The sequence below is a fragment of the Bombus vosnesenskii genome, unplaced genomic scaffold (assembly GCF_011952255.1).
Source record: "Bombus vosnesenskii isolate JDL3184/JDL3185 unplaced genomic scaffold, Bvos_JDL3184-5_v1.1 scf7180000013436, whole genome shotgun sequence".
NCBI lineage: Eukaryota > Metazoa > Arthropoda > Insecta > Hymenoptera > Apidae > Bombus > Bombus vosnesenskii.
The window spans coordinates 515,591-528,457 of NW_022883050.1; the positions used below are offsets into that span (position 1 = coordinate 515,591).

Consider the following 12,867-nt stretch of genomic DNA (forward strand, 5'->3'; position numbering starts at 1 on the left):
AAGTGTCACGCCAAACGTGTTTCGTGTCTAAAGCACGTTTTACGCTCTCTACTACGCTCTCGAGGTCGATTAAAATATTACGTAATCTTAAGTATAACGATACGAATTACTTGATTCAAAGCTGAGTACTTTAAATGTGTAATTATACAGCACTTAGGAGACAATCGATTTAATCCGTCGAACGATTGGCAAGAAAATCATCGAGTTTCTTCTAAGCAGAATAAGCGAAAACTGTTCAGTAGTAGATATTGATTACTTCCACGACAAGTAAACGCGCTATTCAACGAGAAAAACCTAGAACATGTTGCGCAACGAGGAGTAAAAATTCAAAATTAGAAATTAGAAACATTCCGTCAAATGCGATAGATGCATGTCAGATTCCTGCGTCGTAAACAGCGGACCATCGCCGCTCCAAGCGAAATCAATCGTAGCGAATTTTTTGCTCGCGCTTCTTGTTCTTTCGATCGATCAATTTACCCATGCGAACTAATCAAAATAATCGAAAGCCGTGCAAAAAGCCAAGCCAGCGATAAACCGTTGCGAGCGTTTTCCTAGAGGCAATTCGAGCGGAGGATTTTCGCGAAGCGCAACGAGTCACGCGCCTCGCGCTCCGTTTCCGTGAATAATGGCGATTGTGCGACCGATTTCATTAGCCTGGGTGATTTTTCCGTGAGAAGACGGCCAGAGGAGACCCCGTAGCACGCGGTCGTGCCCGCTGCAAGCGGGTTAAACGCGATTCACATCGTTCCGATTCTCACCGCGAGCCGTATGATTTATTTTTTTGTTTAAATTACGTGCCTTCCTAGTCAGGCGTTTCCTTTCCTTTGTTTACGTCGCGTAAATCTTGCGGATCGCCGAGCATGATCGACGACACGAGGGGAAACTGAAGGGTGGGGATGAGTTTGCACAAGCTGATTCGAAGGAAAACAAGGAAAAGAAAAGGAAAGGAAAGGAAAGATTCATGCGTGGCGTCGACAGAGGCGAACCTTTTATCGTCAGGATGATCGCGAAATAGAACATTATGAAAATTTAATTGGAAATGTTCCGTGAAAACAGAAGCCGCCGCAGGTTTCGAAGGGAAGAATTGTTATATGCAAATAATTAAATGAATTTATGGTCGATGCGTAACCGGGGTACCGCTTCTTTTTCTTTTCCTTTTTCGTGGGAAATCTTTGGCCACTTCGGTGTATTTAGCGTCGTATTCTGCTGCAGGTTAAATGCTTTGTATTCGAATGGTTCTGTAATCGTGTATTGTTGGTGCACCTGTTGTACTATTAAACAGATGAATCTACTTGATTTCATTCAGATTTCTAAACTAGGATTATTTAAATATATTGGCGACTTTCAACGAACGGTAAACCTATCAATCGACAAACGAACGGCTTAATTTATTAAATAAATTTATTTTATTTTAATACCGCGGTCTTCCGTAGGATTATGCAACAACTTCTTATAAATAGCGCATCTTTTATTACGCCTCTTGTGATTTATGAAAAAAAGATAAAAGCTTGCGCGTAAAACGATACAAGAAACAGTCAATTTATATAAGTTCTTCCTGGTGATATTTCGAAATTGCGTTTCTTCGCTATCTCGGTGACAAGAATATGTCCAGGAAGAGAAGCTTAGATTCGCGATGGCCACAATGTAAAATACGCAAGAAATAACCGCACCCGGGGCGATTTAAGATACAGTAAATGACGCATGAACGCGCTCGCTGACAGTGACGCTGCCAGCTTGATGGTAATTTCGTCTCCTCTCTATATACATATATACCTACATTTTTCATCCATCTTTAAACGCCATTGGCATTAACGTGACTTCTGAAATCAACGGAACTAGTAAATTTGATAAGACAAAAAATTCGCTTATAATTTAACTTTTTTGCCACTTTGCCGTAGAATCTAATATCGCTGCTACGATGGTTGCTTTCGGTGTTTTTACACGGCGCAAAGAATCCTAATCAAGAGTAGAATATGTAATTAGTCAGTACTTTAGCAACGTCTTTGTTCCGCTGTACGTAACACGATGTATATCGCGTATATATACACGTAACTATCGCTGTTAATTCTGGCGTGCGTATTTACGATCGGTTTAATCAATCGAAATACACTCGTCCGACCAAGATCTGTCGTTACTCGCTTTGCGCAATTAGAAATTTTCAAAGAAATTTCAATATACGATGAATAGATGTGACAATTGGAACGATAGAAGTTCACATTCGGACGAGTAAATTCGATTAACAGAAGCTCGTTTATTCACACTAGCTAACACTTTGTCCCTATAAATAGAATTGTACGGTACACGTAGAAAAGAACCGTCTATTTAGCTTCGCTGAAACTCCGTGCCACCTGACAATTATCCTCGCCTTTCGATTCCCGTTCTATCGAAACCGTGTCACCTGAGTATTCCGCGCGAGCAAAAAAACCACAACATTCCATCTGAAAATAACCCACTGTTCCAAATTGATACCATCGTCGGACCGTGCGTCACCTTTCTGAAACCTAGTTCAACAATGCCTCTGTCCAAACGAGCGACCGACGCAACGGTTCAACGTCCTCCTGGTCTATTATCATTATCATTATCCCATCAGCGGTCGTGGAAATTAATAAAATCCCCCGGACGTAGGGATAAGCAGCGCGACGTTCGAGTTCATCGGCCAATTTAAAGGACATTAGATGTCCCAAAAAGCGGCGAACCGCTCGACAGAAGAGGCAAGAAACGGCTGATCGCCCGGAGGAGGCTGGCCTCGCGCAAAAAGAGACATTCTAGCGTGCGGAAAGATATTACCGATTATATGGTATCAACGGTTTAGCGATTGCTCTCACGTACGCGTGATTTCGCTAATTCGACTGTTACCGCCGCCCCTCCGGCCCCGTGTCCGCTGCCTCTTCGATCATTACCAACCTCTGCCTCCGAGCTGTTCAATTTGCTGTCCCCTGAATCCACTCCAGTCCGTTTCGTTTCTTCTGTCTGGCCATGGCTCTCCTTTCTTTCGTATTTCCATCTTTTTTCTCCTCTCGTCCACTCTCAAGCGGTAGATTTGTTGCGATTCGAGTAACTCGTTGTATTTTAACCGTTTCGAGGCTCGTTCGATGTGGAAACGGTGGAACGTGCGGTTAGTAAAGTGTTGGCTGAGTGGTTTGTCGCGAGGTTGAAGGGTTGCGCCAGTCGTTCGTCGTACTAACTTTAGCATAACTCGTCGCACGGTGTAATTTGTGCGCGCATAACGTATTAGATAGGTATAGCAAACTTGTTACGCGATATATCACAGCTGAAACTGGGCAAACGAGAAACCATCAGCCTCGAAAAGAATCGTCAATGAACGAATTAAGCATCGAGCCAAAATTCGGTTCATCCCATTGGAGATTAATCAAATCACAATGAAAACCTTCTACGTTGAACGTTTTAAGAATTATCATCGACGAGCTACAACGGTTCGCAAGACGATAAAAACCTCTTGTTCCCTGGAAGTCTCCACTTTCACCTTCGAACAGTCGTGTTCAGAAAAACAACGACTCATTCTCCGCCTCGTACTCTCGCCTGTTTCCGGATAATCACCTTCCAAAACTCGCGTCTTTCAGCCGGTTCGCGACTTTCCCACACGGATTTTCCTCGTTTAGTCCGATAGTCTTCGTTTCTTTCGTGGCAAATCGCTCGTCCTGGGCGAAGTCGTGATGGTTCGCACGTGTGCGTGACCAGCGGAGGTCCGCCGGGTGAAAAGCAGTTCCGCGAAACGACTAAACGCTCGTCGTTACGTGAAAGGAACGCCTAAACGGTTGTGTCTAAGAACGCGGCCGGTACCGTGGGACTCGGATTTAATTCCGCACGCGAGCTGATAGGAATCCTCTTGCTTATAGGGTGGTTACACGCTGCAGAATTGCGGTTTTTCGATGAAGTGGAATTTTTAGGGTGGTTGACAGGGTAACAGCGATGGTGATAACGTTACGCGTTAAATTGCAGGAATAGAGATTGGTAGTTGATAATTTTGCAAACATCACGTAGAATTTTTAAGATTTCAAGATTTCTTTCGATTCTTTTTATACTACGAGCTACACGATACTCATTGGTACACGTATGGAGAAAATCGTGTTATATTTTAATATACGTAAAAGGAGCGGCGAGATCTCAGCGACGAGTAAAAATACTGCGAAACTAGGAAAATCGCACTTCAACGTAACGATATCTTGAATTAACAATAACCTATAACAAATATAAAATCCAGCAGATTGCCAGGTTCACGAGTATCGCGCCTACGTGTCACCCGTGATTACCATAATTTTCACAGCCAGTCTCCTAGATCCCATAACTGTAACCTGCTCCTTCTCTCGTCAATTCATTACCAGAGGTCGGCACCGATTGGTCGTGTCGCAATTAGAACGTCGACCGGGAATAATAGAGGCGTTGAACGGTCGACGCGTTCATAACGTAACGTCGAACGCAGCTTCCGTCCAATGAAGTATATTTAGCGGTAGTCGGTGTAAAAATCGCGCAACGTCGACGAACGTCGACGTTTTCGCACACCGACTAATATTTACCGATTTTTTGGGAAATTTTTCGTCGTTACGTTTCGTTTTAATGCGTCTGTGGTTTTTGCGCTCGAAAAACGTCTTTTTTCGCCCATTTTTTCTTTCACCGCTTCTTTTTTACCAGACTCGGTGGAATCTGAAACTGGAAATTTATTACTCGCCGTCGCGTCGCGGCACAAGTTACAGGACGTTTTTTCTACGGGTCGCTTAATGAAAAGTTAATCTTTGTTCTACAGGCTGGTAACGAAGCGACGCGGAACGTTTTGCACCAGAGTGCCACGGAATTAGAGACTTTTTGGTGCTCGTTTTCTTGTTCCCACAATTGATTAACGATCTTTTAAAGAAACACTTGACGGGATCGTGTTAAAATTCTTTCGTCTTAAAATTCAGTTTTCTGCGAGGTCAGTGTCCTTCTTCTCGTGTCCTGGACGTGTCCCGTAATTCTCCATTCGTAATTTGTTGGTGCGCCCCGTTACATGCCCACGATGAATGATTGTCATTCGAGTTTCTCTGTTAGCAAACTCCACGTGTTAAAACGGACAAAGAGATTTAGATCTTTTTAATTGGATATCGAGAGAGCTTTAGAAAATTACGTAGTAATCGTTACGATTATTTGGAACGTAACGCGTGAAAACGTCGAACGCTCATCCTACGTACGAGTCGCGATCCCAATGATTCTCGAACGTGACAAAGAGAAAATGGCGATTGTCTCGTATTACAAAGTCGCGTTGTATTCGGGAAAGCCTTGCGCGATTCGCGTCGCCTCGCGTCAGCGAGCTCGGTGCGAAAAATAACGCGGCGTTCGCCTCGAATTTCGAGTGGCGTCGCTGAAACGAGGGTTTGCGACGCGGCGCTGCGTCGTTTCGCGGCCGCGTGTGCGTGCTTGAAGAAATATACAGCGGGACGCGAAAAGCGTCGCGCCGCGGTGCCGTCCTGCGTTACGTCGAGCCCGTCGGTATGCGTAAATATACAAGTTCGACGCCGACAGGGACGCTCTATATATTCGCATTGGCCACCCTGATTTTAGAAGGAGCCGTGACTACCTTCCGGTGTCGATACGTGACGTTCCGGCTACGCGAGACCCTCCAAACTGGATCACAATAACAAAAAAATTATACGAAAATGCCATCAAATTGAAAGAAATTCTCTGCTATCTTTTTCCTAGCTTTCTTCACGGGAATGTAAATTTCTCCCGATCAGATCATGGATATTGGAATTCTCCATTTTTATAGAATTTTTAATATATTGAAAAACAGCTTCGACTATTAATTATCTCGGTAATTGAAAAGTCTGGTGACGAAGCATGAACTGGTGTTTCTCGTTCGATCTTGGATCGATCTAATGTTGGTGCAAGAACGATCGGTTAATCGATCGTTGAGAAGTGATCGTGACTTTTGACGGAATTCCATGGAAGAACAGGTGTATCGAAATCAAGAACACGAAAGAGAAACCGGCGACCTTAGCTGCGGATTTTGCGAGTCGATTCTGGAAGCACGTCGCTGGCTGACAATGAACGGCAACGAGGAAGTGGAAAAATACTAAACAACGGAAATTGCTACTTTCTTCTTTGGGATGTGTGCGTACGTGGATTTGTTTTCTAAATCGAGAAGAAACGATTTCTTCTCGTTGAATTAAAGATGTCTTTACGGTTGTCGAGACGCTAACGAGGAAAATAATATATCGTTGTTGATTGAAGATTCGGATGCGTATTGGAATGGGAGATGCCTGAAGAACTTTACCGTACGAAACTATTTTCTTTTGCATTTACTATTAGAAAGCTCGTAATCTTGTATTTCGTTTCTATCATTTTTCTTTCTCTTACTAGGTACATAGTTGTTGGCTGTAAAACGCTCTTCGAACAGGGTTCTTCCTCCGACTGTGTTTTTCACGCGTAAAAAGAATGTGTAGAACTCATTAGATGGCCACATTGGCCACACTAACGAATCAATTAGCAGAATTTTGTCTTCTTCCTACGCTCTCCATCCACCACTTCTTTGTTTTTGAAATGTACGAGAAATTCAGATAACCGAAGTCTGTCCGATAATTACGTTCTACCTGCAATGCTACTTTCCAAATTTGCGATTCGTATAATACTAGTAATACTACGATTATATACAGTTATTTCTCCTTTCCAGTATGTCAACAAATCAGGAAAGAAAATTTTCTAGCACGAAATTTACAATTAAATGGAGCACCACTTTTTAATTGAAAATTTCAGTTTTCAATAACAGTTTAATCTTCGATGTCGGTCTCACTCCCTCGCGGCGTTAACAACGTTTGTTATCGTTAACGAACAGGATTGCCTTGTCGATAATTTCAGATTCTTGTTAATCACGATCGATGAATCGTACGCAACGTGGACGTTTCGCCGCGACAACTCACCTAGAACTAATTGCGTTAAAGAGAATAAATTAGTTCGATTATTCGTCGATCCGTTCTTATTAATCGTCCTGTGCACATGGTCATTACGTAAGCGGCCTTCCACGCTACACGAATAAAGGAAGCGTTTTTGTCCGGACAAGGAATTATCATAAAGCTGCTTTTTATCTCGTAATTAGGGACGCGAAGAGAAGGATTTGCCTCCTTTTATTTAATTTTTTTTTTTTTTTTGTCAAGTCATGGTAAAGCAGCGTAACACAATAATGTAATCAGGAGAAATTGATCATAAGTCGAGGATAAACAAGAAGTAACAAGTTAGTATCGAAACGGCTCGGCAACGGATTGGTTAACGTTCGATTATAGGTATAGAAATCGCTAGCAATACGGACCAAGTCTATTAATACGATTGCAATTCTAATTCCTGCAACGCTTCATTGACAGACGACCGTGACACACAAGTGTTTTTGCGGATTTCACGCTTTTTCTCGACGCTTGACGTCACAGTTGACAGTTTAGTTTGAATTTATAATCGCGCTCCGGAATTTCCGGAGTTTGAAACTTATCTACGAACGATCGGTAAGCGTAAAAAACTGAGAATTGTTAAATATTGCGAAGCACGTGTGATACACTGAGAGAGCAAGTGGCTATTACAGGAGTAAAATATTTATATCTTAAAATAAATAAACATTTATAAATACCATAATTCTTCTACGGTGTGTTACGAAAGAATTCGCAAGAACTTTCGCGGACGTGCACTTGGTACTATTTGTCTGTAAACACGATATTGACCGTAAAACGCGGAATTACAAGAGGAAGCGAAACGACTTCCGCCACTTTGCGTGCGGCACGTAGCTAATCTCTAATACGTTATACGGCGTTTACAGTTTGAGGACTATTCCGGGATAATTGTCACGCGTTCCTAGAAGATGTAATTTTCTTCTGACATCCTTACGTTGAACTCGATCTTAATTGCAGGTTCGTGAAACCGCACTTCTATGTATTTTGCCATCAAAGTACTACGATTAATCCTTCTGATCGGTGGCGATTCATAGATTTATAAGGATGTTGAAATGTAAATGATAAACGAAGAGATATCCATGAAACGTAAGGGAAACGCGATATGTTAGTTCCAGTTAGCTTTGGATTAAATTATTTAATTTGTAGTCCATGTTGCTTCGTATCTTAATTCAGATTAGAGCAACCTAAAAATAACGAAAGATGAATTTGTTGTTTTGCAGGATTCGCAGAACGGCCCGGTGCTGGACCGATGGAGCATCTGCTCTCCTGAAGAGGAGCCGCTGGTACTACAGCAGTTCCTCAGATTCGCCGAGACGCGTCCATTCGTGCAGCAGTTGCTGCTGGCCGCCGGGACGCCGGGGACGGATGCTATGTCACCAAGCAGACGACCTTCGCCGCCGACGATGCCACTAGCACATTTACCACCACCTCTACACCTACTCCACTGCGGTCTCCCGCCTCCAGGCTCGAGGTTGCCACCTCCTCTGCCACCACCGCCGCCGCCACCCTCCGTCTCGCATCCGTCGATGTCGCCCACGGCCCAAAAACACTACTCATCTTCGTCCGGTGGAAACTCCGCAGCGGGGGTGACGAGTAACGCGAATTCACCTCCGAGAAGTCTAGATTCCCATCTGACGGTATCACCGCTCAACCGACTGCAGAGCATGCAGCCATTCGACTTTCGGAAGCTAGGAACCTTAGGACTGCCAGCGTTCCCACCTCTCCCACCACCACCGTCGGCCGAGCAGCTGTTGCAAAATAGAAAATCCATGAGAAATCCACAGAGCCCGCACAGTCCGCCCCACCATTCGAGCAGCAACCAGCTCCAGAGGCCTCACATGCCGCCCGTAGCGCCTGTCTCTTCTTCCGCGCTTAATTTCGGACATCCGCTCTCGGTGGCGGTGTCTTCTGGTGCTCTTCCACCCAGTTTCCCTACTCATTTTCCACCACCGCCAATGGGCAAGTCGTCAGGCTCGGTGACAGGCATGACGGCGCCCGCGGACGTGCACAGCGGAGGCGAGAAGAGCAGCGAGTTTGGTTCGGAGGAAGACGAAGAGGACGACGAGAATTCGGACAGCGCGTTGAACCTCAGCAGGCGCGACTCCATGTCTAAGCACGTTACCGAGCAGCGACACCCTCCTCCACTACCTCTCCAAGCTGCTCCTTTAGGCAGGCCACCCGGAATCCCCGGAAGAAAGCCCCACTCGCCAGGCAAACGGCCGGGCAGCCAATGGGGCGCGTCCGCCAATATCCCTCCGAACCTCGGTACTCCATTCATCAATCCTACCACCGGGAAGAAAAGAGTGCAGTGTAACGTCTGTCTGAAAACCTTCTGCGACAAAGGCGCGCTCAAGATCCACTTCAGCGCGGTACATCTACGCGAGATGCACCAGTGCACCGTGAAGGGATGCAGCATGATGTTCAGCTCGAGGCGATCGCGCAACAGACACAGCGCCAATCCAAATCCAAAACTGCATTCGCCTCATCTGCGACGGAAGATCTCGCCGCACGATGGCCGCTCATCCATGGCGCACGCGCTCGTTTTACCACCCCAAGTGGGTCTACCTGTTCCAGCTACCGGTCTCAACCATCTTCCCTTCGGTTCCTTTCCGTTGCTGACTCCACCTCCCGATCTTCGATCGCCAGCTTCGCTGTGCGGCCTCGACTTCAAACACCTGGACTTACAGTCTCAGAGTCAAGGTAGACCGGGCTACGACGAGGCTCTACAGCAGAGGATGAGCGCGAACGCGGGTATTTCGACGACCACCGCGCTGACTACCGCGGGCGTGGCGATGACGACCGCTGCAGAGACGCCCAACACCACCGCTGCAGCTAGAGGATCTTTCTCTAGCAACAGCGTGGTCGACACGGTGTCACCCTCCACTCAAGCCTCTACTGCGGCAGTAGAAGGGGAAGAAGAGGAAGACGACGACGACGGAGGTATCGTAGTTGTGGCGGAAGACGACGCGAGCAACCTGCCCTCTAGGCTGCCTCTGCGTCCCGGAGAGGACGACGATGAGCAGCCAGCCGACTTTAGTTTGGCAAAGAGACCGAAATTGTACTTCGGCGATCCGACTGAGGAGGATCTCGCGAGCAACGCGGACAGCAACGAGGACAACGACTCGATGGGCACGATCGATCAACAGAGCTACTCCGTGAGCCAGAACTCGATGAACTCGACGTCCTTGCACAGCAGAGGCGTGCGAAAGAGGAAGTCTCAGCATCCTACTCGATGCGCCGTTCTAACCGAGGTTCACTCTTCGTCCACAGACGGAGATTCGTCCAACGACGAGGAACGAGTACAAAGACGTTGTCTGTCGGAGGGTGCAGGAATGTCGGCGATAAACGACTTCCAGAGCCAACCGGAGGATATGTCCATGTCCAGATTGGAAGCAGAGGAGCGGAAAATCTCTCCGAGTTCTCCAAAGAATCTGAGCTTCAACGACCACGAGTCGAGCTCCCGTTCGCCCGAAACGTGCAACGCAAGGGATGGAACGCGGACGAACGGTGGCGGTGGTAAACGCGATACGGCGTCGTCGCAGGAGAACGTGGAAGATCTCTCTCAGGACGAGCCGCGGGATCTGAGCTCGAGAGCGAGCAGCGTGAAGTCGCCGAAGAGGCAAATCAGTCCAGAGCCAAAGACGTGCCACGAGCCGGCGGAAACTCGTGCTACAGAAGCCGGCTCAATTTCCGTGGCTTCGATCGGCCAGAAAGATCCGAATTCCTCCGAGTTGGCCGACCGACGGAAGAGCGAGAGCGAGGAGGCGACTAAGGAAGACGAAACAACGACGAGAGTGTCGTTGAAAAAGGAGAAGGAACCAGAGGAGAAGGCGAAGGAAGAAGAGAACCAGGAGGAAGGTGATGATGAGGAGGATGAGCCGATGGAGGAGGTCGAGGAGGATGATGATGATGAGGAGGTGAACGCGGCGCTGCGTAATCAAGAAGGTGAGCGTCCCGATGATCCCTCCCGTGCCCCGAGCTCGGTCGACAGCCGTCCGACGACAGCCGACGACCTCTCCCACGACTCCTCGACCAACACTTTGCGTCAACTCGAGTCCTTGTCGCAGGGTCGCGCGATGCAGTACACCGGGATGCAGCAGGCGGCTTCGAGGTCTGGCCGCGGCTCTACCAGCCCCGTCAGCCTCACGACGCACCAGGAGACCACCATGGACAATTCCTCACGTGGCTCTCGTTCATCCAGCGCCTCACCCTCCACAGCGGCCATGGATACGGACAATAGCCTTATCACCTATGCCCGTTACGAGAACGGTGGCTTTGTCAGCACCCAGGAGGTTCCCTTGGACCGGGAGAATCCGCGCCGATGTACGGCCTGTGGCAAGGTGTTCCAAAACCATTTTGGGGTCAAGACGCACTATCAGAACGTCCATCTAAAGCTGATGCATCGCTGCAGCGTGGACGGTTGCAACGCAGCCTTCCCCTCCAAGAGGTCACGCGACAGGCATTCGGCTAACTTGAACCTCCATCGAAAACTCCTGTCCACGTCGTCGAGTCCGCCTCTGTCGTCTAGCTTGCCACCAAGCTTATCACCCAGAGTAGACGATACCCAGATGAATCCGTTGTTGCACAACGAGTTCCTCGCGAGATTATACACGGACGCGGGCATCGGTGCTCTCGGAGCTTATCCTCTCACACCTGGACTACCGTCTGCCGTTGATCTGGCAGCCAGAATACCGCCCCCGCATCCTCTTTTACTGCCACCTCACTTGGGAGCTACCTTCTCCGGCCTGTCCTCGTTCGCCTCTCACCTGGCTGGTCTGAACGGGCTTACTCACCAGCATCTCAACCACTTGACCAGGATGTCGCAGGACCAGGGGAACAGGCATCCTCCTGGATCAGGTTCGCCAATGTCCTCGCCGGGTTCCGAGGACCGAAAGGAAGAAGCCAGATGCACGATCCCTGGCTGCGACCGGGTGTTTGGCTCCAGAGCGGTCAGGGACGCCCACTCGAAGGACCCACAGGCTCATCGCGACTTATCGGTTCTGTCGACCAGCGGCTCGTGACCGATCTCCTTCCGCGGACGCGACTATTATCCCTTACTGTGATGCCAAAACTGCGATCGTCGATGATCTCGATCGGAACAGGTCAGCGGAAGACATGGCTCGCGACTTTGACCGAGTATATCCAGTCGTTCGACGAAAACGTGCAATATCGTGGATCCGATACCTTCTAAAGAACCGGAATCTTGCCACCCACGCGGCTTCGATAATTCTGTCATAGTCGGTCTCGAGCACAAAGCCGATCTCGTCGCGGTTCGATGGTTGCCGGACAAGTTCAGCGAAAGTACTTAAGAAGCAGGACCCAGGTGATTCGAATCGACCGTTTCATTCAAGAATCTTGCCAGCGACAGTGACGACATCCTCTGGGGCAACCTGGGATGGTAACTGACGCGTTCCAATCCCGGTTCTCGAGTTAGTTTTCGTGCAAACGCAAGGTGCTCCAATCTAGTCAATTCGGAAACCCTCGGCCACGCCGCTGGAATCGGAAAAATCGTCCACCTCGCCTATGTAGCCGCGCTTGATCGGACAGAATCGTTCTTCGAGGTCGACGAACGAAAAGTCGGAATACACGAAAGTCTCCGAACGATCGAAATTCGTAAGTCTACGAATCGAGAGCCTAGCGTGGGAGGTACGTCCGGTCCCGTGAAGGTTCCTGTTCCAATTCGCGTGTCACGGAGCATCAAACGAAAAAGAGAAAGCTGGTCGACTGAGGAGAGATGTTCAGCGAATCGAGCTAGTTCCTCTGCTCGCTTCTTTCCCTGATGATCGAAGGGGCGGTAGAAGGAGGAGACGAATGAAGGGAATGTGGAGGTTAGATGAAAAATGGAGCGACAAATGGAAAGATCGAACGCGCCCTCGTTTCGGTCTTCCGGCTGATTTTATCATCGTTGTGATAAACGTAACGTTTAGTATAAATATGCTACTTA

General features: G+C 47.9%; 1 protein-coding gene across 2 annotated transcripts in view; it reads left to right on the top strand.

The window, feature by feature from the left end:
- The window catches only part of LOC117238142 (zinc finger protein basonuclin-2-like), a 262,847-nt gene extending 250,362 nt beyond the window's left edge, over window positions 1–12,485 (top strand). Inside the window, exons 5-6 of one of the 2 annotated variants that reach the window (XM_033502799.1) lie at window positions 8,144–10,868; window positions 10,991–11,289. In XM_033502799.1, coding sequence (XP_033358690.1) covers window positions 8,144–10,868; window positions 10,991–11,163 — 2,898 coding nt within the window. In that variant the 3' untranslated portion in view covers window positions 11,164–11,289. Of the gene's footprint in view, window positions 1–8,143 lie in introns of both variants that reach the window. The other variant, XM_033502797.1, reaches the window with a different exon arrangement.
- Window positions 12,486–12,867: the final 382 nt, after the last annotated feature.